Source organism: Eubalaena glacialis, chromosome 10 (assembly GCF_028564815.1).
Source record: "Eubalaena glacialis isolate mEubGla1 chromosome 10, mEubGla1.1.hap2.+ XY, whole genome shotgun sequence".
NCBI lineage: Eukaryota > Metazoa > Chordata > Mammalia > Artiodactyla > Balaenidae > Eubalaena > Eubalaena glacialis.
The window spans coordinates 67867397-67891921 of NC_083725.1; the positions used below are offsets into that span (position 1 = coordinate 67867397).

A 24525-nucleotide genomic window follows, 5' to 3' on the forward strand; every position below is an offset into this window, starting at 1 on the left:
AAAACAAAAACAAAAAAACCATACACACAGACACACACACACAAACACCCAAGCAAGTAAAACTTTAAATAAAGTCTTCCCACTGGGGAAAGCATGGCTGCCACGTGTCTGGGGCTGCCCTGTGTGTAATGTGCTCCTGCTGAGGCTGCACACACCCGTGTCTTATCCTGGCGGCCAGGCGGCCCGCCTCTGATTCGCCTCTTGGCCCAAGTCCTATTTTTCCCCATCTTCAAGCTCAGGGTTTGGCCCTTGTTTATTCATTTATTCATTCATTCGAAATATTTACTAAGTACCCACTATATACCAAGGAAGATGACTGAAGGAAGACAGGGTTCCTGCTCTCTGGAGCTTGTCAGTATTTCACTCCACGCCATCCACTGGGGAGCAGAGATGTGCAGGCTCGTGTGGATGCTGAGGGGACATGGGGCAGAATAGAGGCGAGGAAGGGAGAAGTGCATGTGTGGGTGGCTATTGTGTGCCTGAAGCTGAGCTGGGCACATCATACATCGTATCATCCCACCCTCCTGCTGTGCTTCTGAGGGAGGGTTTTGTTTATTTGTGGAGTGTCTCTCTCTCTCCCTGCTCCAGAGTGCAGGTGTCCTGGTGACAGGGCACAGGGGCCTCTATCTTCTGGAGGTAAGAACAGTGTCAAGCCCAGAGATTGGAAAAAAAGGAAGAAAAGCAAGGAGGGGAGTAGCAAAGGTGGATGGAGAGAGGGAAGGAGGAAGGGGTCAGGGCAAGGACACTTTAAGCTGAAGCAGTCAGGGAAGGCTTCTTGGATGAAGTGACATTGGGAAGGAAGGATGGGAGGGATTGCAGTGGGAGAACCGATAGAAAGGCTATTACAGAAAGAGGGAGTAACAGGGCATGTCCCTGGAGATTTCTGGAATGTGAGGGTCTAAACTAGGAAGAGAATATCATAAACTGCTGTTTTCTACCCAAGACTGAGAGAGAGACAGACAGCTAAAAAACTTGTTTGTGTCCAGTGGAGTTAATATAACCATCCCCTCCCACCTGAGGGACAGCTGGGCAAGAACCCTCCCCTGGGCGCTGGAGGGAAGGCAGAGTGTTGGCTCAGGGAATGAGGATAATAGCAATAATAATTACAGTACCAATGATGTCTGCTTCCCTCTATCATTCCCTACTAGGTACCAAGCCTTTATATATGCCTTCACCTATGGGGTAGATATCAACCCCACTTTCCAGATGATGGAAAGTATGCCTCAGAGAGGAAGCAAAACTCAAGGTCACACAGGACTCAGGCGGGATCTGCTTGCTTCAGCGTCTGCACTGTTTCCTCTGCCAGCACCCTTCCCTTCCTGCCTCTCAACCCTCGAGAAGGCTGGAGAGCATTCAGGTGCAGTCTGTGGGCTCTTTGGGATCCAGCTGCCAGCCTGCTTGGTGAAATTACTAGCTTTCGATTTCAGATGTCCAGTTTCGTGGGTTACTAGAAAATGGGCCAGGCTCCTTTAAGAAACTATCCCCTCTGTCCATGGCCACCTGGTGGCTCCCCTCCTCCCTCACTCTGCACCCCCTGGAAATCTTCACATATATGGATCATGGCTAGAAAAGTGAACACATGAATGTGGACAAGAGGCTGGAGCAATTGCTGTCTGCCTAGATGACGCCTGTGAGGAGTCTGGAGCCCTGGAGCTTGACTTGGCCAGACCCCCGTCCACCACCCCTCACCCCTCAGGCCTGTGCCCAAGGAAGCCGTGCAGGATTCTGAGCAGGGGTGTGACAGGAGCACCAGAAGCCTGGGGCTCTCCTCCCAGTCTGTGACTGGACACACCCCCGAGTCTCTCTGGGCCTTAGTTTCCTGGCCCGGGTGCAAGATTCTTCTCTCCCTTAGGCATTGATTTCTCCGTCTGGGAAATAAAGCAGGCTGCACTGTGATCCCTCATACTCCCCAAATCTGTGAAACAGGGGTGACGTCTCCTGTCTTCTTGCCTCCTCCCCCTGTCCTGGGCTGTCCCAAGAAGCAGGTGCACTAATGGTGGGTAAACAGGCAGGCAATGTTCTGACATAGGGAGGGCTGTTCAGTTCTGGCAGAGCAGACAAGCCTGCACACAAATAACTCTGCTACCAGGGAGAGTGTGATAAGGGCTCTAGAAACCTCTTTGCTGCCACAGCTACCTGCTCCTCACACCTCCCGGCTCCCTGATGACTGTTCTCACACCCAGGAAAGTGGGTCAGAATGTAGGGCGGGTGTACCTGAGGGTGAATGCCCCCTTGCAGGTCCCCACCCTACCCAGCTGAGCTATGACTGCTATCAGGGGCAGGGATGGGGGAAAGGTATGGGGTGACAGCATCTCTGTGTCCAAGGTACAGTCCTGGCCATTCTCCTTCCCTCTAAGTGCCTATGGCTCCCCATTGCCTTCTGAGGTCCTTAGTCTGGCATTCGAGACCCTTTATACCTAGCCCAGGGCCTGGGGCATGGAGGTGCTCCGTGACTATCAGGGGAGTGAGTGGACCTTCTCTGGCCCATCCTCCTCCCTGGTGCTCCTCCCAGGCACTTGGGACATACTGCAGATTGCCGACTGTCTCCCAAACGCACAGTGGACTCAGTTGTGAGGCCCCCACCTGCAGTGCTGTCACCCCTTCCCCACCTCTGTGTGTTCTTCAAGATCCCCCTCATTGCTACTTCCTCCCTTGAAGCCTTTCCTGACCCCCTCAGACAGAACCACACAATCCTACCTATAAGGTAGTATTGTGAGTGGTGAAAAGTGTCATCCCTGTAGCTAGACTGCCTGGGTTCCAATATCAAGCTGTGCACCTTACTAGCTGTGTGACCTTGGGCAAATGACTTAGACTCTCTGTGCCTCAGTTTCCTCATCTGCAAAAGTGGGATAGTAGTACCTCCTCATATGTTGTTGGAGGAACAAATGACACAATATTTGTCAAAAACAAATATTTATGACACACTTAGAGCAGTAACTGGTACCTGGATTCTCTCCTGGATGAGTTTCCTGTTGTTGATTGAGCTTAACATCTGAAGGTCTCCCCACATTCACTGTATTCATAGCATTTTTATCTAACATGAATTTTCTGATGCTCACAGAGGATTGAATTGTTGCCAATGCTCTCTCAATTCACTGGTAGTGAATCTGCATTTGTGGATAAGCTTTACAAGATGAGTTTTCTGATGCTGAGTAAAACATGTTTGGCTAAATGATTTCCCATAGGCGGCCCATTCATGGGCTTCATCTCCTGTATGAGTTTTCTGATGCTGGCTTTGAGACTTTGATTAAGTTATTCAGGGTCTCTGAATCTCAGCTTTCTCCTTTGAAAAATGCGAATGTTTAGATGGCATAATATACTATCTTAATGTGTGTGAAGTTCTTAGCACAGCACTTGGATTATAGGGAAAGCTTAATGCACGGTGACCGACGTGGTTGGTGGGTTTCTCTCACTTGGCTATACCGTGGTTTTTTGTCAGCAGGAACTATGAATTATTCATCTTAGTGCCCGCAGAGCCTGGCGGTGGTAGGAGTGTGTGAATGTTTACTCGGTAAGTGAATGATAAATGGGAGAGTCATTGGTCAAAGCTGAGCAGAGGCCCGTGTGGGTGTATCAGTTGTATACCTGGCTCAGCCTGATGGTGGCTGGGACCCTGCCCCTATGAAGTATTTTCTAAGCCCAGTGCCTATTGATCCTGACAGCCAAAGAGAAGCATAGGTAGAAGAAGAAATCCCTGGAGTCCACTCACCCAGAGCAAAGGACCATCCCCACCATCTTTTTAAACTTCATCCATCCTCACTATTGACTAATTCTCTCTTAGGGCATTCATTCAACAGCATTCCACCTGTTTTTATTTACTGAGCACCTACTGTGGCCCAGGCACCGTGCTGTGCCCCAGGGATCCAGTGTCAAAAATACAAATAAGATCTCTACTCTCATATAAGTTACGGAAGAGAAGCAGAGGGTGAGTAAACAGACTTTTACAAAGTGTGGTAAATGTTGTGATGGAGACACACTGGGTGTGGGAGTTGGGGGGCGTCTAATCCAGACTTGGGGGGAGTCAAGGAAAGCTTCCTGGAGAAAGAGTGCTGAGCAGAAGACACAGCACGCAGTCCTAGCAGTTGACACAGCAGGCTTGGGGAAGGGTCTGAGGAATCACAGAGACGTGGACTCTGGATTGTAAAATTGCAGTATCAGAGATTCTAGCATCAAAGGGTCCGAATGACAGGATCCATATTTTCTCTACTGTGCTTACAATATTTTTTTCACTAAGACTTGAGACATACCTTGTTAGGGAAGCCCTGGCATCTTTATGAAGTAATTTGTGCTCATTGTACAACATGGAAAAATAAGGGATATAAAGGAATGAGTGGGTGGGTGGACGGAGTTTCCTTCAACCCCTGTTAACATTTAGGCACATTTCCTTTCCTTTCATTCATTTTTTGGGATTGTTTTTAGTTTTAGTTTTTAAAACTGAGATATCATTTACATACCATAATATTAGCAGTTTTAGTGTTTTTTAGTATTTTCACAAGGTTGTATAACCATCACCACTATCTAATTCCAGAATATTTTCATCACCCCATTAGCAATCACTTCCCATTTCCCCCTCCCACCAGCCCCTGGCAACCACTGATCTGCTTTCTGTTTCTATGTAGTTGCCTATTCTGGACATTTCATATAAATGGAATCACACAATATATGGCTTTTTGTGTCCAGCTTCTTTCACTTAATATAATACTTTCGAGGTTCATCCATGTTGTAGCATGAATCAGTGCTTCATCCCTTTTTATGGTTGAATAATATTCCATTGAATGTATATGCCGCATTTAAAAAAAATACATTCATCAACTGATGGACATTTTTTTCACTTTTTATGACTGTTATGAATAATGCCACTATGAACATTTATGTACAAGTTTTTGTGTGGACATCGTTTTCAGTTCTCTTGGGTATCTACCTAGGAATGGAATTGCTGGGTCATATGTTAACTCTATGTTTGATGTTTAGAGGGACTGCCAGACTGTTTGGCAAAGTGACTGCACTGCTTTACATTACCACTAGCAATGTATGAGGGTTCCTGTTTCTCCACATCCTTGATAACACTTGTTATTGTTCTTCTTTTTCTTTTTTTTAAAAAATTTTATTTACTTATTTGTTTGTTTTTGGCTGCGTGGGATCTTCGTTGCTGCGCGCGGGCTTTCTCTAGTTGCAGCAAATGGGGGCTACTCTTCATTGCGGTGCGTGGGCTTCTCATTGCAGTGGCTTCTCTTGTTGCGGAGCACGGGCTCTAGGCACGCGGGCTTCAGTAGTTGTGGCACATGGGCTCTAGTTGTGGCTCGCGGGCTCGCGCAGTAGTTGTGGCGCACGGGCTTAGTTGCTCCGCGTCATGTGGAATCTTCCTGGACCAGGGCTCGAACCCGTGTCCCCTGCATTGGCAGGCAGATTCTTAATCACTGCACCACCAGGGAAGTCCCTGTCCTTCTTTTTCACTATAGCTATCCTAGTGGGTGTGAAATATCTCACTGTGGCTCCCCCCGCCCTGCCACACCAATCGGCTTGTGGGATCTTAGTTTCCCGACCAGGGATTGAACCCAGGCCCTTGGCAGTGAAAGCAGAGTCCTAACCACTGGACGGCCAGGGAATTCCCCTCATTGTGGCTTTAATTTGCATTTCACCCATGACTAGTGATCTTTTCATGTGCTTATTGGTCACTTGTATATCTTCTTTGAAGAAATGGCTATTCAAATTCATTGCTTGTTTTTAATTGAGTTATTTGCCTGTTTGTTGTTGAATCGTAATAGGGTCTTTATATATCCTGGATACTAGACTCTTATTAGATACATGATTTGAAAATATTTGCTCCATTTTGTGGATTGTCTTTTTACTTTCTTGATAGTGACTTTTGAAGCTCCGAAGTTTTTAATTTTGATAAAGTGCAATTTATCTACTTTTTCCTTTAGTTGCCTGTGCTTTTGGTGTCATATCTAAGAAACCATTGCCTTATCCAAGGTCATGTAGATTTACACTTATGTTTTCTTCTAAGAGTTTTATAGTTGTAGCTCTTACATTTAGATCTTTGGTACATTTTGAGTTAATTTTTGTATATGGTGTGAGGTGGAGGGTGTCTGACTTCATTCTTTTGCGTATGGATATCCAGTTGTCCAAGATTCATTTGCTGAAAAGACTATTTCCAAAGACTTGTCTTGGTTCCCTTGTTAAAAATCAATTGACTGTAAATATATGGGTTTATTTCTGGACTCTCAATTTTGTTCCATTGATCTCTATGTCTATCTTTATGCCAGGATCACACATTCTTGATTACTGTAGCTTTGTAGTAAGTTTTGAATTTGGGAAGTCTGAGTCCTCCAACTTTGTTCTTTTTTTTTTTTTTCAAGATTGTTTTGGCTATTACATTTCCATATGAATTTTATGATCAGCCTGTCAATTAATGCCAAAAATCCAGCTGGGATTTTTGATAGGGATTGCACTGAATTCATAGATCAGTTTGAGGAGTATTGCCATATTAACAACCTTGTCTTCTCCTTCTTTCTTTTGGGTATTTATTGAGTATAAAGTTGAGCTCATGCCAAACATACTGTTTTGATTCCTGATTTATTCTGCTTAATATTCTATCATAGGCATTTCCCTGTGTTATGAAAGATGCAAACATAATTTCAATGCTATGTAGTATTATTCCATTGTTTGGCTGTACTATACAAAATTATAAACTCTTGGTTGTTGGATAATCTATCTAGGCAGGTACTTTGTTCTGGGTCCCTCATGATATAGGCCTCTCCCTATAGGCACAAAGGGACATTGGGAGGACTGGTGGCACACAGAAAAGCAGCAGAATCAGAAAATAGGATCCAACAGGCTGCACAGACACTGATACAGCATGTTTGTTTTAGGCATGTTCTCTAGAACAGTGGATTTTAAACAGTTAAAAATTTGCAGCATGATATTCATTTTACATTGTAACTCAGTTCATCTGAAAAGAAAGTTTTACTAAATAATATTTACTTTTTCTATTAGCCAGGAGAAGCTGGTCTGCTGCAGTTACAAACAATCCCCAAATCTCAGTGGCTCAAGAGCTTTCTTTCTCTCTCATGCTACATGTCTATCATCTAGCAGGAGAGCCCTGGGATTTCGGTCTCTGAAGGCTTTCCCATCCAGATCATTGCTGGTTTCAGTGATAGAGGCAAGAGCGTGTGGTAGGCAGAAGAATGGCCCCCCAACAATGTCTACGTCTTAATCCGTGGAACCTTTGAATATGTTATATCACATGGCAAAGGGGAATTATAGTTGCAGATGGAATTAAGGTTCCTAAAATCAGTTGATCTTAAAATAGGGAGCTACATGTATTCATAAAGGTCTTTAAAAGTGGAAGAGGGAGGCAGAAGAGGAGGTCAGAGCGATGCAATGTGATGAGAACCCAACCTGCTGTTGCTGGCTATGAAGATGGAGGAAGAGACCTTGAGACATGGAATGTGGGTGGAAAGGGCAAGGAAACAGATTTACCCCTAGAGCCTCTGGAAAGGAACGCAGCCCTGCTAACATCTTGATTTTTAACCTAGTGAGGTACATTTTTAACTTCTGAACTACAGAACTGCCAGATAATACATTTATGTTGTTTTAAGCCACTAAGTTTGTGACCCTTTGTTATAGCCTCCATAGAAGACTAATATAAACAGCATGGGGAATCATGCACCAGCCCTTAAATGCTTCTGCCCGGAAGTGACATACGGCACTTCTACTCACGTTTCCTTGGCCAGAGCAAGCTGCATGGGCACAACTAACTTCATAGGACTGGAGAAATTTGATCCACCCATATGCCCAGCCTTAGAGGGCAATAGAATATTGGTAAATATAGTAGTATGTACTATACCTTTGCCATCTGCACCTGATGCTTGTATCTTTTATTCTATTCCATTAAAAAACAACAACAACAAAGTGCTGGTGGCAACTCTATAAGTTGATTTCATTGTCAACTAATGGGTTGTGACCCCTGGGTTGAAAAACACTGCTCTACAGACCCTCCTCTGCCCATGCCTGATGGACCACATGACACACCCTAAGCCTAGCTGATTGGCCCAGGCATCGGACACCTGACCAAAACTGACCAATGAAATTTCTCTCCTGGGGATTTGGAATTGGGCCATTCAGCCAGTTAACCGTGGGAAGCTGAGCAGAGGCAGAGTAGAAATAGGGTCGGAGTGAGAGCCACATGCAAGCCAAAATGATGGAGGGGCAGAAAAGCCCTGAGTAAGCGGAGAGTTGGTCCACAAAGACAATGTAGCAGCCGCACAGAGAGCAGTGCAGCCGGGAGAACATGCAGCCCCAGGGAGAGAGGTGGAGAGAGAGAGCAGCCGCCTGAGAGGCTGATGGCTTCCCCGTTCCTGGCTCCAGCCCCCGTGCGTCCTGCCTGCATATCCTTCCCGTGAGATTTTTGCCTCCTTATCATACCCTCTCCTTTTCTTGAGCTCTGTTAGGTGGGTTTCTGTTCCTTATCTCCAGAGAGTCTTAATCAGCTAGAACACCAGCGGTATCTCTTGCATGGGACCCAGCTTTGGCTCTGAGGATCAGGCTTATGGGGTACAAACGGGACTTGGGGATGAACTAAACCCAGCCATCCCACAGTCTGGAGTTTGGTTTTTACTCAGTTTTGTGTGTTTGTGCTTGCTCTTCAAAGTGGACAGGCAGAAGCCATCTCTGAGGTCCTGCACAGGTGGGGGTCCCGGTGACCTGGAAGCACCCCTACAGGGGCCTTTTTTCTGACAGCATTGTGGTAAGGAAGCCAGTGGAGTTGTTTCAGGGACCGTTTGGCTGTGGGACAGAGTGGAAAGGACATGGGCTCTGGAGACAGGCAGCCATAATTCACCTCTTTGAGCCTCAGTTTTCTCATCTCTGAAATGGGATTGTGGAAGGATCAACAACAGTGTTCTGGGAAAAATACTGAGACATGCTGAGGGCGTACAAGCCTGGAGGGCGCCGGCAGCTGTTGTTGTTGTCTGAGGAAGCCATCAGCGTCCAGCTTCCTGAGGAGGTGGCCCGGCGGCTGGTTGAGTTAGCAGCGGGCCATCTCCCACGGCTGGGCTGGCCGTGCTTCCTGCCCCTCATCACGCTTACTCTCCTTCTTGCTCCTTCCTCACCCTTTCATTTCTTCCCCCAACTCCTGTCCTCATTTCCCCTCTTTTCTGTTATTCCTGACGTTGATAAAAACACCTGCTTTAGGAAAGCAGCAGGGTTGGACAGAAAATAACCAGCCTCTGGAGGCAGACGGACAGAACTGGGTCTGAATTCTGACTTATTAGCCCCTTGCTTGCTGTATGTTTCTGGGAAAATTACTACATCTCTTTGAACCTCGAGTTCATTATCTGTAAAATGAGGGTTACAATGCTCATTTCACGGTGCTGTTATGAGAAATAATTAATTGGGTACTCAACAAATGCTAGTTCCTACTTTTTAAAAATGTTAGTTGCTTCTTACTTCCTTCCCTCCCTCCCTCTGTCTCTGACTATCACTACTCCCAGCTGGGCCCCCGCGCCAGCTTCCTGGGGCCAGGGTGCCACTAGTCCCTCTCAGGGGTCACTGGGATGGCCTCAGGCATTTGTGGCCTCTCCTTTCCATCAGACCCGGGGCTCCTGAGGGGTGGACTGAGGTTTCTGGAAGCAGCTGGGATCTCTGTGGCCTGTCACTTCTCTGGTCTCCTCTGCAGGTCCAGCCTTAGCTTGGGAGCTGCTAGTTCAAATTGTGTGACCTGCATTTTTTTCTCACTTTAGCAATTATTATACCCCAGCTGACTGTGGCATCTTCACACTCCAAACACTGATAAATATTTATGAGGAGGAGAAAAACCCAGAACTCCTAGGGGAGGTGGGGGAGGGATGTGCTAGGCTATTATTTGCCAGCCAAGCTCAGACCCATCAGTGGTCCCTTGGGCCCCAAAAGTAAGGGGTGGGAGTGATGGGGGGTGCTATGGAGGCAGCACAGAGCCACCACCCCACTCCCCTTCTGGGAGGACCTGCTGTCGCTGGGACACTGTGGGCCTCACCCCCCTTGCCCTGGATGCCTGCTGGACCTCCTGCCCCTCCAGGATTTGGGCTGCCTGTATCGCTCTCAGCGCATACAGGTCTGCTCTGTTGCTCTGTGTCTGCTCCATTTCTCTCTGTTTGTGACTGTCTCTCTCTCCCTCTCTTGTTTGTTTGTTTTATCATCTCTCATTCCATCCTTTATTGTCACATCTCCAGGGCCAGCATCCCTCTCCTCTCCCTCCCTCCCTACCCTCCCTCCTCCAATACCTTCTCTGCCTCTGGGTCTCCGTCTCTACCTTTCTTCTGTCCCTCCCAACATTGCTCTGAGCAGTTCTGGGGCTGGATGATGGGGGATAGGTGAGGGGCCTCAGGCTCCCAGACCAGCTGCAGGGAGACAGCAGGAGGAGCTGCTGGGGACCAGGGTGTGCTCTGGAAGGCAGAGGGAGCATTTTACGGGAGTCAGGGACCATGCCTCTGCCTGACCCCGCATCCGTGCTCTGCTGTGTGGCCATGGACACATCCCCTCCCTTCCTGGCCTTAGTTCCTCAGTTGATTCCTTCAGTTATTCATTCATTCACCCTCTCAAATAATATTTATTAAGTGCTGGCTGCCTACCATTCATTAACACAGATTTGTTAAACACCTGCTAGATGTGCCGTTCTAGGTGCTTGGGACGCATCAGTGGACGAGAGAGACAAAGATCCCTGCCCTCGTGAAGATGACGTTAGCAGAGTAGACAGGCATAAATGTAATCCGAGAGTCAGTTATGTAGTGGGTTAGGAAGTGGTGAGTGCTGTGGAAAAAGGGAAAGTACAGTGAGAGGACTGGGACCACTGGGTAGGCACAGGGTGAAGCTTCATCGTATAAAGCGCGGGGCTGGGCAAGCGGATCTATGCGGGGAGAACGTACCAGGGAAGGGACTGTTGAGGCAGGGACCACCCTGGTGTGTTGGAGGAAAGGCAAGCAGGCTTGCGGCTGGAGGATGGGGGAGAGTAGGGGGAGGTGAAGCTGGGAGGTAAAGGGGGAGGGAAAACCACACACACAAGGCCGTGCCTCTGCGTGAGCTGGGAGGACTTTGAGCAAATGAGTGGCAAGGTCTGACCTATCTTGGAAGACTCCCTCCGCCTGCTGGGTGAGGAACAGACCGAGGGGGCTGTCAAGGGAGCCCAGGGGACCTATAAAGGCAAGCATGGCGTCTCAGGTGGGGATGGCAGTGGAAGACAGTGAGATCTGATCATGCCAGGCACTGTTCTGGCTCCCAGCGCTTGGATGGTGCCTGCAAGTCACTCCAGGCCCCTTGTTCTGGTCCTGCTGAGGGATGGCCTGCAGGAGCCTACCCCTGGGCGGGATATGCTAACCTGGCCTTCCCACTCTTTCTCTCCCCAGGGTGTTCAAGAAGGCGAGCCCCAATGGAAAGGTGAGTCTGTAGCAGCTGCACCCCGGCTCCTCTCTGTCCTCAAACTCTCATCCTCTCTTCGGGCATCTTTACTGCCGCGAAGGACCTGCACACCCTGTCTGAGGGAGAGACACAGCCCTGTCCTTAGGAGCCCTCGACTACAAGGAGAGGGGCCCTGTCAGCAAACTTTCTGTCTCAGGGGGGCACTACAACTCTCCTGGACTTTAGGGAGCCCCTGCCCGGGTGTGGGGAGGCATGACCTATGACGGAGAGGCTGCACTGTGAGTGCAATAATTAGAGCAAGTGCCAAGGGCCTCAGGGGAGCTGAGTCCTCCGGCATGAGCGGCCCCTGGAACCTCTCTACTGAACCCTGTTATCCGGGGCAGCTCCCAGTGCCTGCCCTGTTCTCTTTCTTGATACGGCCCCAGGCTCCATCCTGCTTTCCTCTCAGTTCAGCACATATTACTGACATCATTCCGTGTCAGGTCTAGGCTGAGCCAGTGGGAATCGGGGTAGGGTGTACTGAGATAAATAAGGCACAGCCCGTGCCCCTCACAGCCAGATGGGGGAGGTAGACACAGAAACTGGTAATTTCAATATAAAGTGGCAAGTATAGCTGCAGACCCAGCCTGGGTGGTCAGGGATGGCTTCCGTGAGGAAAGATGCATTCCCAGGCAAGGCAAGGTGGAAAAGGGCATGCAAGGCGTGAACATAAGTTGTAGGGAGTCTGGGTGCCAAGAGGGAGGCAGAGGGAGCGGGAGCTGAGAGGGGGAGGTGGCCGGGCTTAGGAGCTTGGACTTCTGGCCTGGGCTGGCAGATAGCACCATGTGTGCACCCACGTCTCCCTTCTGAGCCCACAGCAGACATCACCAATCACTGTTCACCCTTTCCTGCTGAGCCCATATTCCATCTTGGATTCTTCTCAACCCAGGGCCCCAGGCAGCCCCTACCAATCAATCAGAGTTGGCATTTGGAATGAAACTCATTTGTCATTTACCTCTGGGCACTGAGGAACCATTAGAGGGTTTTCAAACCAGACTACCATGGTTAGATTTGCATTTTAGGATGACCAGTGTGGCTAAGGAGGGGAGAAAGGTCCGAAGTATGGGAGGCTCCAGACAGCAGACCATCGAGCGGCTGGTATGTAGTCCAGCCAAGGGTGGCTGTGAGGATGGAGAAATCTGATGGAGGGAGACTCGTCAGGATTTAGGGATTGTGGAGGAGTAGGAAGCATCCAGGATGACACTCTGGATTCTAGCTCTGGGGTTGGTTCTTCCCTGAAGACTGGTTACCGAGTGGGGCACTCACTGCCTCGGAAAACAAGTCCTCCTTCGAGTGGATCTCTGCAGGCTTCACAGAGGCCAGGAGCAGTGAAGGGCACAGAGCTCAGTGTTCAGAGCACCCTCTCGGCGCCGCTGGCCCTGCTCTAGGTCCCCCCGTCCTCTCAGAGATGCGCCCAGCACCCCCTCTCAGCAGACTCCTTTGCTGCTGCCACTCCACCCTCATTGGTGCTTGGCATGAAGATCCCTGCAGGCCTCAGTGTCCTCATCTGCTAAATGGGAACAATAACAACTTCTTCACAGGGTTTTGGGATGAACGGGTGCTTTAAAAATTATACAAGGGCTTGTTAGTATTAAGACTGGGGCTCAGGTCCAAGTCCAGTTAGGATTTTGATAAGGGCTAGGGTTGGGTCCAGGGGTTTCAGGGGCAGCTCCCAGGGTTTCCTCCAGGGCGGGGGCCCACAGCTGCTAACACTCTCTGTGCCTCTCCTCCCCAGCTCACCGTCTATCTGGGAAAGCGGGACTTTGTGGACCACATCGACCTCGTGGACCCCGTGGGTGAGTCCCTGGAGGCCAGAGAGGGAGGGAGGGGGGAGGCAGGGCTGGCCTGGCTCCTTCCAGAGAAGAGCGTGTTGAAGCTGCCCAGGAATAGCCTTCAGGTCTCCAGAGGGGCCTGGTACCAAGAACAGGATGTGCGTTCAGTCAGCAGAAGCTTACCAAGCAGCTACTTTCCTCTTCAACTGAGGGACCTGTGAGAGGAAATTGTGGGAAGGATTGCGGTAAGAAGCAGGGCAGGTGTCCTGATGAGGAGGAGGAGGAGGAGGAGGACAACAGCCACCACTTATCGTGAGCCGCCTTATGCACCCAACACTGAGGGTAACTACTGTTATTATCATCCCTGCTTTACCGAGGAGAACAGGGCACAGGGAGGTTACGTGACTTCCTCCAGGTCACAGAGCTAGTAGATCGAGGAGCCTGGATTCAAACCCAGGCAGTCTGGCTTCGCAGAACCTTTGTTCTGCTCCCTCCTAATGGCAAAGGGTGGGAGGTGGAAGGAAAACCTAGGGGCTTGTGAAATGGAGGCTGTCCTCGCTGACATGGGGTTCTTACCGGAGGTTGGGCTGTGGCTGAAGGCACCTTCCGAGGACTTTTTCTTGTTCAGGGTTTCTCAGCCTCAGCACTCTTGACATTTTGGATTGGATAATTCTTTGCTGGCGGGGGCCATCCTCTCCGTTGAAGGATGCTTAGCGGCCTTCCTGGCCTCTACCCTTTAGACACCAGCAGTCCCCCCATCCCAGTATGACAGTCAAAAATGTTGTTAGACCTTGCGAATATCCCCTTGTGGGGCAGAATCACCCCCGGTTGGGATTCTAAGAACCAAAGCTCTCCTTAAGGAACCTCAATCTCATTGCCTCTTCCCACAACTGTTTGAGGGAGGGAGGCCCAGGATGACCCCTATTTTACAAATGTGGGCACTGAGGCCCAGAGAGGTTAAATGATTAAAGAGGGACATGAACAAACCCGAGTGAGGCCAAAGAAGGTGACAGGTTGGGAGGATGGGCCCTGGAAACTGCATGAGGCCAAGTCCAGGTGAAGAAAGTAGGATGTGTTGCTTGGGGAAAAATTCACAGAGAACGTGGCCTGTCATCACATCCCTGCGGGCTTTGCTGGGGCCAAGAGGGCAGGAGTGACTTGTGGTTCCAGAGCCCAGGTGGGAGCAGAGAGAGCAGAGTGGCAGGTTTCAGCTCGCTGAGAGGAAGGCCTTTCCCACGTTAGGGAAGGACACCTGGGGAGTCCCTGGGGTCCCTGAGCAGGCTGTGGGCTGCAGAGTCCAGCTCTACTCCAGGCCCCTCCCTTCCTGGCCTGGAGCACCACGATCCCACCCCACTTCTTCTCCCCAGCCCTGTCTGGTGTCCTCTGAAGCTCACTGCCCCCTCTGCCATTTCCATCTCCTCCCTGAACTTGGAGGCAGGGAGCAAGCATCCCTGTGTTCGCCTGTGGCCTGCTCCAAGGCAAAGTTTCCTACGGGCTGTCTGAGGCCAGGGCTGTTCACACCCCTTGGCCTTTAAGGATAGCAGCGGGGTCACGGGGACTGGGGAGAGGGGCAGGAGGGATCTGGCTCCCCTAACACACACAGGCACCCTGAGAACTGTTTGACAAGTGTTCCTAGAGCACCTGCTTCATGCCAGGCCCTGTGCTGGGCCCTGCAGATCCCAGAGAGTGCTGGGGCATCGTCCAGAGTTGCTCAAATGACCCACAGTGAGAAAATCTTGTTCCCTCACGACGTTGAGCTGATTATGTCTTCCCGATGTTTAACTATAACCCCTGGTTACCCTGCGAACTCAGGGGCAAGTCCGAGCCCCCTGACCTCACAGACAGGACGTTTAAGGTCAAGCCCGGCCCTCCTTCCTCCTACGCCTCCGGGATCTGCTCTCCCAAGCCTCAGAGCCATGCTCTTCCCACTGCCCACCTTGGGCTGTCCCTTGGTCACCTAAATGATGACCTTTACTTGCCCTTAAGACTTGCCTCCCACTCCCCCTCCCCCAGGGAGTCTTCCCTGACACCCCTGGTTCGGGGAGTGCCCTTGCTGGGATGCCCTCTGCATTGAGTTTCCACTCAGCCCCTGGTGCCCAGGCCCAGAGGAAATCCCACGGTAAAAGGAGGGAAGATGCACGTCAGGCTCTGGGCACGGGGTGGGCACCCCCTGACCAGCTGTCCCTTGGACCTGCCCAGCACCGGGAGAGGACCAGGAGCCCTCCAGGCACTCACTTTCTAATGTGGCCTCTGAGGGGTCAGCTCTGGGGGTCAGTGTGGGGTGGGGGGGCTGTGGGTTAGATTGGGGAGGGCAGGTGATGGGGTGACCCCTGAGCCGGTCTTTCTGGCATCCTGGGGTCTGGGCAGAGAAAACATCCTTTGTCTTCAGCTGGACTCTGTACTCCCAAGGCCAGGCCTTGGGACATTCTCCATGGTGTCACATGTGCCAGGCACTGTCTTAACACTTTACACATACTGACTCATTTTGTCCTCACAGGAGCCCTATGAGGTAGGTACTACAGGATCTGTTAATCCCAAATCCAAAAGCTCTGCAAGCCCCAAACTGTTCATGAGTTTGACACAAAATTCAATTAGTGGCAAACCTGACCTGAACTGATGGGAGGCCACCGATACCTTAGTGAGCCTTTTGGTGAAAATATTCACTTTTCCCTGCAGAGGTATTAATAAGTTTGACAAGGGGTGCTGCCCCAGAGCTGGCAAAAGACATTAGAGAATATGTGGAAGATGGACCATATGGCCTTTCTACAATTCAAAACTTCTGAATTCCAGAGTATACCTGATATTGGGGTTTTGGACCCATCTTATTATTCTGACTAACAGATGAAGAAACAGAAGTTAAATAACCTGCCCAAAGTCATGAGCTGGGTCTGTCAGGCCAGCCTGGGTGGGTGCGTAAGGGGGGACATGGTGGTACCATCCACCGGGCGCTGGCCTCCCCATTTCGCTCATGATGCTTTTGGACAGACAAATGGTTGAGTTTAAATTTAACTTGGTGTTTGGGGCTCAGAAGTTGGAGCGGTCAAGTCTACTCACCCTCTGTCCTTCCTCCAGACGGTGTGGTCCTGGTGGATCCTGAGTATCTCAAGGAGAGGAGAGGTGAGCTGTGGCCCTTACCCCCAGCCTGTCAGGGGGCCTCCTTTTCCTCCATGACCTCCAGCCGAGGGCCTTCCTGACTCGCAGGCAGAACGTCAGCAGTAAGAGAGGCAACAAGCCTGTCCCTGCCCCTCCCCGCTGGTACTTCCCTCGACAGCTGCAGTCAACGTCAGAGCAGGTGCCTTGGCCTCCCCTGGCCTGGGGCGGCCCTGCCCGTGCCCATTTTGGGAGAGCCTTTTAATGCCCTGAGCCCTTTTACATCAATCCATCATGACTGTTGCAAGGCTGGGGATGCAAACAGAGCAGGAGTTAGGGTCTCATTGTACAGAAGGGAAGATTGATTCCTGGGGAGGTCAGGGGATTGTCTAAGGTCAGCAGGAGGACAGGAGGGGGTGGGTGAGTGGAACAAGACTCTGAGCCTTCCGGATACCACCCAGCACTTGTTTCCCCTCCCACTACTCTTTCCCACTGTGCTCCTTCCCAGCCTCTATCAACCCTGTCAGACCCTCTCCACACATGCCCTGGGCTGCAGTGGGGGTGGAGAAGAACAGAACCGATCCAGCAGTCAGCCCCACTTCCTCCCAGGGGCCAGGCACCTGATGCCCCATCCCAAGGGCAGTGCAGCCCTCCCCGCAGGAGCTCTGAGACAGACCTGTGCCTCCAGTGGGGCCAGTCCCAGGGCTGCGGCTCACGCTCGGGGGGGCGTGTGTGCTGCCCACCCAGGCCCCTCCTTAGTGCCCCCTGCTCCCACAGTCTATGTGACACTGACCTGCGCCTTCCGCTACGGCCGGGAGGACCTGGATGTCCTGGGCCTGACCTTTCGCAAGGACCTGTTTGTGGCCAACGTGCAGTCCTTCCCGCCAGCCCCTGAGGACAAGAAGCCCCTGACTCGGCTGCAGGAGCGCCTCATCAAGAAGCTGGGCGAGCACGCCTACCCTTTCACCTTTGAGGTCAGAGACTGCCAGCCCCTGGGGCCCCATTCCAGAGCAAGCCCTCTGGGCAGGCATATGGGGGCAGCTGGGGCAGCAGCTCCATGCCACCCAGTTTCCCACTGTACGCTGGGACCAGGGCATTGGCACTTACGTTGCCTGGTAAGTGTCTCTGGCCACTGCCAGGGGCATCACCCTTACCTCTGCGCTACTCCCCAGACCTTCCTGAGTCCGGGTCATTGGTGGGAGAAAGGGGGGTCGAGGGGGCTGCTGCAGAGAAAGAAGGAGCCCTTTCTGGCCCCTGGGTCACCACAAGGCTGTCTCCTCCCTCAGACCGGCTGCCCACTAGCCCTGCTTCAACCCAGCTCACAAACGAGAATGGCAAGTAGTGGATTTCCCTGCTCGGCCATCTTTCCCCTCCAAGACCCCAAGATTCTGGATTTTCAAATTAACTGTTTCTCAGACTCTGATTCTGTGATTCAGTGAAATCCCCTGGCTTTCTGTGAGGGTCAAAGAAGGGGAGAGGATACAGAGCCATCCTCTCTGTTATAGATGCGTTAGCTTCTCGTGGCTGCTATAACGAATCATTGCAAACCTGGTAGTAATTAAACCTGCTAATTAAAACGCGAATGTGTTATCTTACAGTTCTGGAGGTCAGAAATCAAAATCAGATCTCACGGGGCTAAAATCAAGTGTCAGCAGGGCTGCATTCTTTCTGGAGGCTCTAGGAGGGAAACTGTTTCCTTGCCTTTTCCTGCTTCTGGAAACCACTCACACTCTTTGGTCCCTAGCCTACCCCTCCTCCGTCTTCAAAGCCAGCAATGGCTGGTCCAATCTTTCTCAAATCCCATCACTCTGATGCTGTCTTTTCTGCTTCCTGCTTTCACTGTTAAGGACCCTGTGATAAGGCCCATCTGGATAATCCAGGGTAATCTCCCCATCTCAGGATCCTTAACTGAATCACACTGTAAAGTTCCTTTTGCCATTTAAGGTAACATTATCACAGGTTTTGGAGATTAGGATGTGGACATCTTTGGGGGGCCATTATTCTGCCTACCACAGTGGACATCATGGAAAGACCTTTTCAACTCTTGTCCTGTGGGGACTGTGCTGGGTTAAACCCTTAGATAAAGAAAAACACTGAAATCCTTGGCTTTACTGAAGGGGCCTCTGGTCTAATATGGGGCGTGGCTTGGCATGGTCTGATGGGGGAAACATGGTCTGTCCCCTGAATTCCCTAGTCTGATGGCAGGGACATGGCCTGTCCTCAGGGTCCCCTGGTCTGATGAATGTGTGTATGGGTGCCTGGGGTGGGAGACACAGAGGGGTCAGTGGTGAATGTGACAGGTCTGTCCGTCCTCTTAACAGATCCCTCCAAACCTCCCATGCTCTGTGACGTTGCAGCCGGGGCCTGAAGACACAGGGAAGGTGGGTCACCCCCAAGGGAGCATCTCTCTGGGTCCAGGACACTGTGTCTCCAGTTCCCTGGCTTTCTCTCTGGGAGGGCGCTGGAACCCTCCCTGTAGAAACCTCCTTGCCTCTAGGCCAGGCTGATCCCACCTCAGATAAGCAGTCTTTTCAGACAGGGCAGCAGATATGGTATCACTCAGTTGTGTGCCCAGGGTCACTCTCGCTGGCCTCGGTGTTGTCTGCAGAATGTTCTCTGGAAAACCAGCCGGCCTCACAACCCTGTGTGGAGGTGCAGTCATCACTGTTTCACAGGTGGGGAAACTGAGGCTCAGAGAGGAGTGACACCATGAGTGGCCCAGGCCTCAGATCTCTGAGCCCGTTTCCTCATCTGCGAAATGGAGGTGGTAGGATGTGCCTCGTCGTGTGGTCGGGAGGGTGGAGTGAGACGCTGCAGGGGTACGCCTAGTGCAGGGTCTGTGCACCGGAGGTCGGGGGGAGCTCTCTAAACAGGGCTGCTGAGGTGCCTGTTGTTGTTTCTGGGCGGCTGCCTCGCTGAGTGATGAGGACAGCCCCCCAGACAGGCAGGAGTCTGGAGAGGAGCCCGGTCAGGGAGCCGCTCTGCGGGAAGGTCGGATGGGGGAGGCAGCCCCGCCGCTGGCTGAGCGCAGGGCTCCGAGTCAGACGAGGGGGGTCAGGCCGTGGGAACGTGGTGTTCCCATCCAGCGGCCTCGTTAAATGAGAGGGTGGGCAGGCTGTGCTCACGGGAGCCGGTCCTCTCCAAGGCTCTGCGGTCAGTGACCCTTCCCCACAGGCCTGCGGTGTGGACTATGAAGTGAAAGCCTTCTGCGCCGAGAACCTGGAGGAGAAGATCCACAAGCGGTGAGAAGGGCCAGCTTCCGCCTGCCTGGGCGTGGGCTGCCTGCTGGCAGAGGGAGGGAGACAGGATGGGCCGAAGTCCGAAGAAGACAGAAGTCACAATGCCTGGAAGTGTGCGAGGAGGGGCCTCACGTTCCAGCCTTGGCAGCTCTGCAAAGGGCACTCGGGAAAGCTGGCAGGTTGTGAGGGCTTCCTGGGGGAGGTGGCTCAGTTGCCTTGGCTCAGGCCTCAGCGCTTTTTCCTTTGCACCACTGTACCCGCTTCCCTTATCTCCCTGCCTCTAATCTCTTCCTCTCCAGATGGCGTGTCCTTTAATTTTGTTTTGGAAAAAAAACGAAAAACGAAAATCAGATTGTTTTAAACAGTGAGCAAGATGTTTCCCGCCAGCTTGGACCCCCATCTCCCAGTTCTCCTGGGAGGCCATCAGCAGGAGGTTTTGGTGGCGGGTTAGGGGGGTGTCAATGGAGGCTTCTAAACAAGGCAGGGAAGGGGAGAACGTGAACCCACCCAGGGCAGAGGGAGGAGGTCAGCCATATGTCAGAGAGGGGAAGCATTTTCCTGGAGAGACACAGCCCTGGGCAGACAGAGAGCCCAAGCTAGCAGCCAGAAATAGCTGGCCCTGACTTCTGGGGTAAGCTGCCCAGCCCCGTGCTCACACCTGCCCCTCCTGGGGTCGGGCTCTGCTCTGGCTCCTGGCGAGGCTGGCCTCAGCCCCCAGCTCTGATGCACCCTGCTTCCTGAGGGCGCTGCAGCCTCTTAGGGAGTGGGCTGAGTTTGCCACCTGGTGGTCGCAGGATGCATTGCACATCTCCAACTCCAGCCTGGCAGCTTATGTGTGTGGGGAGATGGGATCCTTCTCCCTTGCTTCTCTGTCCCCCTTTTCTTCTTAAGCCCTGAGATCAGGAGAAAGGAAGGGGGTTGTAGGTTGTGGTAGGTGGCCTAACCAGAGCAGGGAAGAGGAGGCAGCATTGAGAGCCAGCACTCTCAGCCTACCACCAATGGGACATTTTAAGTCCATGCCGGAGTTACTAATAATGATATAGCAACTATCACTTATCAAGAGCTTATTAGACACCAGACACAGTTCAAAGTGACGGACATGTATGAACTAATTCAATCCTCACAGCAACCCTAAGAAGTGGGTCCTGCTGTTGTCACCATTTTACGGATGAGGAGACTGAGGCACGGAGGTTGATTTACTCAAGGTCATATAGTTAGTATGGGGAGAGCTAGGACTTTAACCCTGGCTATCCAGCTCAGGGAGTGGAGGTGGCTTATCTGAGAAAGAGGGATGCCGGGATACCTAGCACACCTGACAGTCAGGAGACTGCCTGAGTCCCCATCCCCTCACCAAATCTTCGTGTCCTTGTTTCCTCCCTGAGCCCATCGCCTTCATTGAGCCCCATCCCATCTCTGGGCCTCCACCTTCTCACTGAGTCTTTATCCTCTTTACTCCCCCTGACTGAATCCACACCTCCTCACTGAACTCCATCACCTCTCTCAGCCCCATTTCTTCATGGGGCCCTTGTCCCCTGTGTATATTTTTATTTAATAGATATTTAGCAGGTATTTATTATATGGCAGCAGGCACTGTCGTAAATACTGAGAATACAGTAGTGAACAATTTAGCCAAAAACTTCTGTCCTTAAAGAGCTCACACTATTAGGTGACTTAAGGGATGCAGGAAGTGAAACAATAGTCCCTTTCTTAGCGTCCCGCTGGCTACCAACACACAGATCCACATAAAGTGCTGCCATGGGATGGTTCGGCCTCTGATGTGGTGGGAGTTCAGACCGGGAGAAGATCAGAGTGGGCGGATCTAGGGAGTTTCCTGGTAGAGCAGGTGTTTGGCTGGGCCTTGAGGAAGGAAGCAAATGAGGGCAGAAGCTGGAAGAGAGTGTTATAGGCTGGGACCCAGTATAAGCAGAGCTTCAGAAATAGGACTAGATAGACCATCGAGAATGATAGTGAGGAAGTGGAGGAGGCTGGGGACAGGATGGAGGAGGTTGGAGGGGGACCAGATGGTGACAAGGCCCTATGCCAAACTCTGCAGTTTGGACTGGAGTCCAAGGTCATGGGAACCATGGCAGTCTCTTGAGCAAGAGAAGGATGTGAGGGTCGCAAGGAAAGAAGATGGAGGCAGGTGACTCTGGTCATCTTTTGCTCTACCCATCTCCACTAGGAATTCTGTGCGCCTGGTCATCCGGAAGGTGCAATACGCCCCGGAGAGGCCCGGCCCCCAGCCCACAGCCGAGACCACCAGGCAGTTCCTCATGTCAGATAAGCCCTTGCATCTGGAGGCCTCCCTGGATAAGGAGGTAGGAGGCTCGGGCTTGGCAGGGGGTGGGGGCTGCTCCCCCAGGGCTGGAGCCTCAGATCCCAGCTCTCTCATGCCCTCCGGGCCGCCTCGGCTGGGAGCTTCTGCCTCCAGCCCAAGGATCACAGGGCTCAGGGAATCTGAGACCTCCGTTGGAGGATTTGGAGAAGGCTCTTGGGGACTAAGGGCGTGGCAGAGGTGGGGCATGAGCTCGAAGGGTGCGATCGACTTCAGAAGTCAGCGTACCTCCTGAAGGGTCCTGGGTCCTGGCCATGTCCCTGCACCCCCGTCCCCCTTTGAAGTGTGAGCACCTCCTCTCCCTCTTGGGGGGCAGCTGAAGGCAAGTGCTTGGGCCAAGATGCAAGTTGAGGCTCTTCAATGAGGATTCAGAACAGGTTCCCTCAGTGAGTGCATCAGCCCTTCCCCACCTTTCTCCTGCTTCTTCCAGACCCTCCTGGGTCTAAATTCCAGGCATCCAGAGCCGGCAGGGACTTGATATATCACCTACTCCAGTCCCTCCATTGTACAGAGGGGGAAACTGAGGCTTAGATAACCTGTTCAAGGTCACACCGCTCTCACCGTCATTACCATTATTATTACTGTCTTCGTTACTTCTGGTGACCAACCCCGGAGTGGAACACAGGAGTATCACCTTCTAACTTAATTATCTTTCAAGGTCCCACAAAGGAACTTAAGTTTAACATGCCCAGTGGCATCAGTGGGAAGTGGCTGATGAACTTGGGGCCAATGTCAGAGTGGCCAAGGCCTGGGGAACCCCAGGAGATGTGTGTGGGGCCTCTTCTCCCTCCCCGTCATCTAAAGCTTTGGAGTCTTACCATCCATCCCTCTCCCTTCTTACACCTCCCAGATCTACTACCACGGAGAACCCATCAGTGTCAACGTCCACGTCACCAACAACACCAACAAGACAGTGAAGAAGATCAAGATCTCAGGTACTCGGGCAGAGGGCCGGCCCAGGGGGCGGCAAGGGGACTCCTCCCAGGGGTTGGGGTAGCTGAAGGCTCTCCTCTCACTAACAGCCTTGTAAATAACTACTGGCCCACAGAGAAGCCCAAGGCCTGTTAAGCCAAAGGGTAAGGCTTTTTTTTTTTTTTTTTTTTTTAATTAATTAATTATTTATTTATTTATCCATGACTGTGCTGGGTCTTCATTTCTGTGCGAGGGCTTTCTCCAGTTGTGGCAAGCGGGGTGCCACTCTTCATCGCGGTGCGCTGGCCTCTCACTATCGCGGCCTCTCGTTGTGGAGCACAGGCTCCAGACGCGCAGGCTCAGTAATTGTGGCTCACGGGCTAGTTGCTCCGCGGCATGTGGGATCTTCCCAGACCAGGGCTCGAACCCGTGTCCCCTGCATTAGCAGGCAGATTCTCAACCACTGCGCCACCAGGGAAGCCCGGGTAAGGCTTTTGAGGCTGGTAACACAGGCTGCTTATTGGCGGGGTGATGAGTTTACTATTGAAGCCCCCTCTTCTCTTAGGTTCCCTGGGTTCTGGCCAGGGCTGTCCTTCAGGGGGAGATTTTTGTTTATGGAAGGAGTGGGCATGTTTGAGCTGTCATGTAGAGGATGGGTCCCTCTCCTGCAGAAGCTTCTGGTGGACTGGCTGTTGCCTGGGGCTGAACATCCCCAACTCGGGGAGCCTGGGACTCCTGGCTCACCCCACCTTGTTTCCCTCTTCCTCCCCAGTGCGCCAATATGCAGACATCTGCCTTTTCAACACAGCTCAGTACAAGTGCCCCGTGGCCATGGAAGAGGCTGAGTAAGTGAGCACAAGGCCAGCTTTGGACGTGGGGGGGAAAAGAGAAGCCCTAGGTCTGGTCACAGGTCCAGGTGGCTCTTCTCCACCTGGCAGAGGGCCTGGCCTCAGATTTCCTTGCCGCTCAGTGTAAATGACCCTGAACAGCCTTTTAGAAACCATCCACTTGGTTTAGCTATAAGGAAATGCATGCTACAGTCAGGGAAAAGACCCACTAAAACTAGAATGACAAAATAAGAGGTAGTGAATCTAAGAGGACTGGGGTTATGGAGGGAAGAGAATAATTACACTGTACTGGAAACCTAGATTGCACAAAGCCCTCTGAGTTCGGGTTGCTGCTGACCCCAGTACGTAGGGAAGGAAATGGGGCCAGAGAGATGTGACTTGCTCAGCCTCACGGGGCTGGCCAGCGGCAGAGCTGGGGCTCTTCTGACTCCGAGGCTTGCTGCACCCCAGCTCGCTCGTTGTTGAGAAGGGGGATGGCGGATGGAGCAAAAGCAGGTCAAAACTGAGCAATCCAAACACCTTACACATGATGGATGGAGATGAGATAAAGCAAATAAGGTCTTCACTGTAGAACCTAGGGGGTGGGTATATGGGTGTTCACTGCACAATTCTTTCAGTTTTCCTGTATGTTTGAAATTCTTTCATAATAATATGTTAGGGAAAGAAAAAGTCCATGCTGTCTCCACTAAAAAATTATCCTAGCCAAACAGCACAGGGCCAAGCAGTACATTGAATTTTTAAAACCTTGCAGCTGCTTACAAACCAAGAATGAAGTTGTTGGATCACCCCAGAGTCACTGCTGTTTGCATGTGGAGCAGAGATGTGCCCCTTTTGGGTGGCAGTGGCCTCCCTGCCAGAGCTGGGCCTGGCCCATGTGGCCCCTTCATGGGGGAGGG

General features: G+C 51.7%; 1 protein-coding gene across 5 annotated transcripts in view; it reads left to right on the plus strand.

The window, feature by feature from the left end:
- The window catches only part of ARRB1 (arrestin beta 1), a 72998-nt gene that overhangs the window by 40174 nt on the left and 8299 nt on the right, over positions 1–24525 (plus strand). For 2 of the 5 annotated variants that reach the window (XM_061204127.1, XM_061204128.1), the window contains exons 2-11: positions 3782–3925; positions 11382–11412; positions 13169–13229; positions 16278–16322; positions 17073–17269; positions 18617–18676; positions 19470–19537; positions 21717–21852; positions 22720–22804; positions 23554–23626. In XM_061204127.1, coding sequence (XP_061060110.1) covers positions 3782–3925; positions 11382–11412; positions 13169–13229; positions 16278–16322; positions 17073–17269; positions 18617–18676; positions 19470–19537; positions 21717–21852; positions 22720–22804; positions 23554–23626 — 900 coding nt within the window. Of the gene's footprint in view, positions 1–3781; positions 3926–8175; positions 8402–11381; positions 11413–13168; positions 13230–16277; positions 16323–17072; positions 17270–18616; positions 18677–19469; positions 19538–21716; positions 21853–22719; positions 22805–23553; positions 23627–24525 lie in introns of those variants that run through there. The other 3 variants (XM_061204130.1, XM_061204131.1, XM_061204129.1) reach the window with 2 other exon arrangements.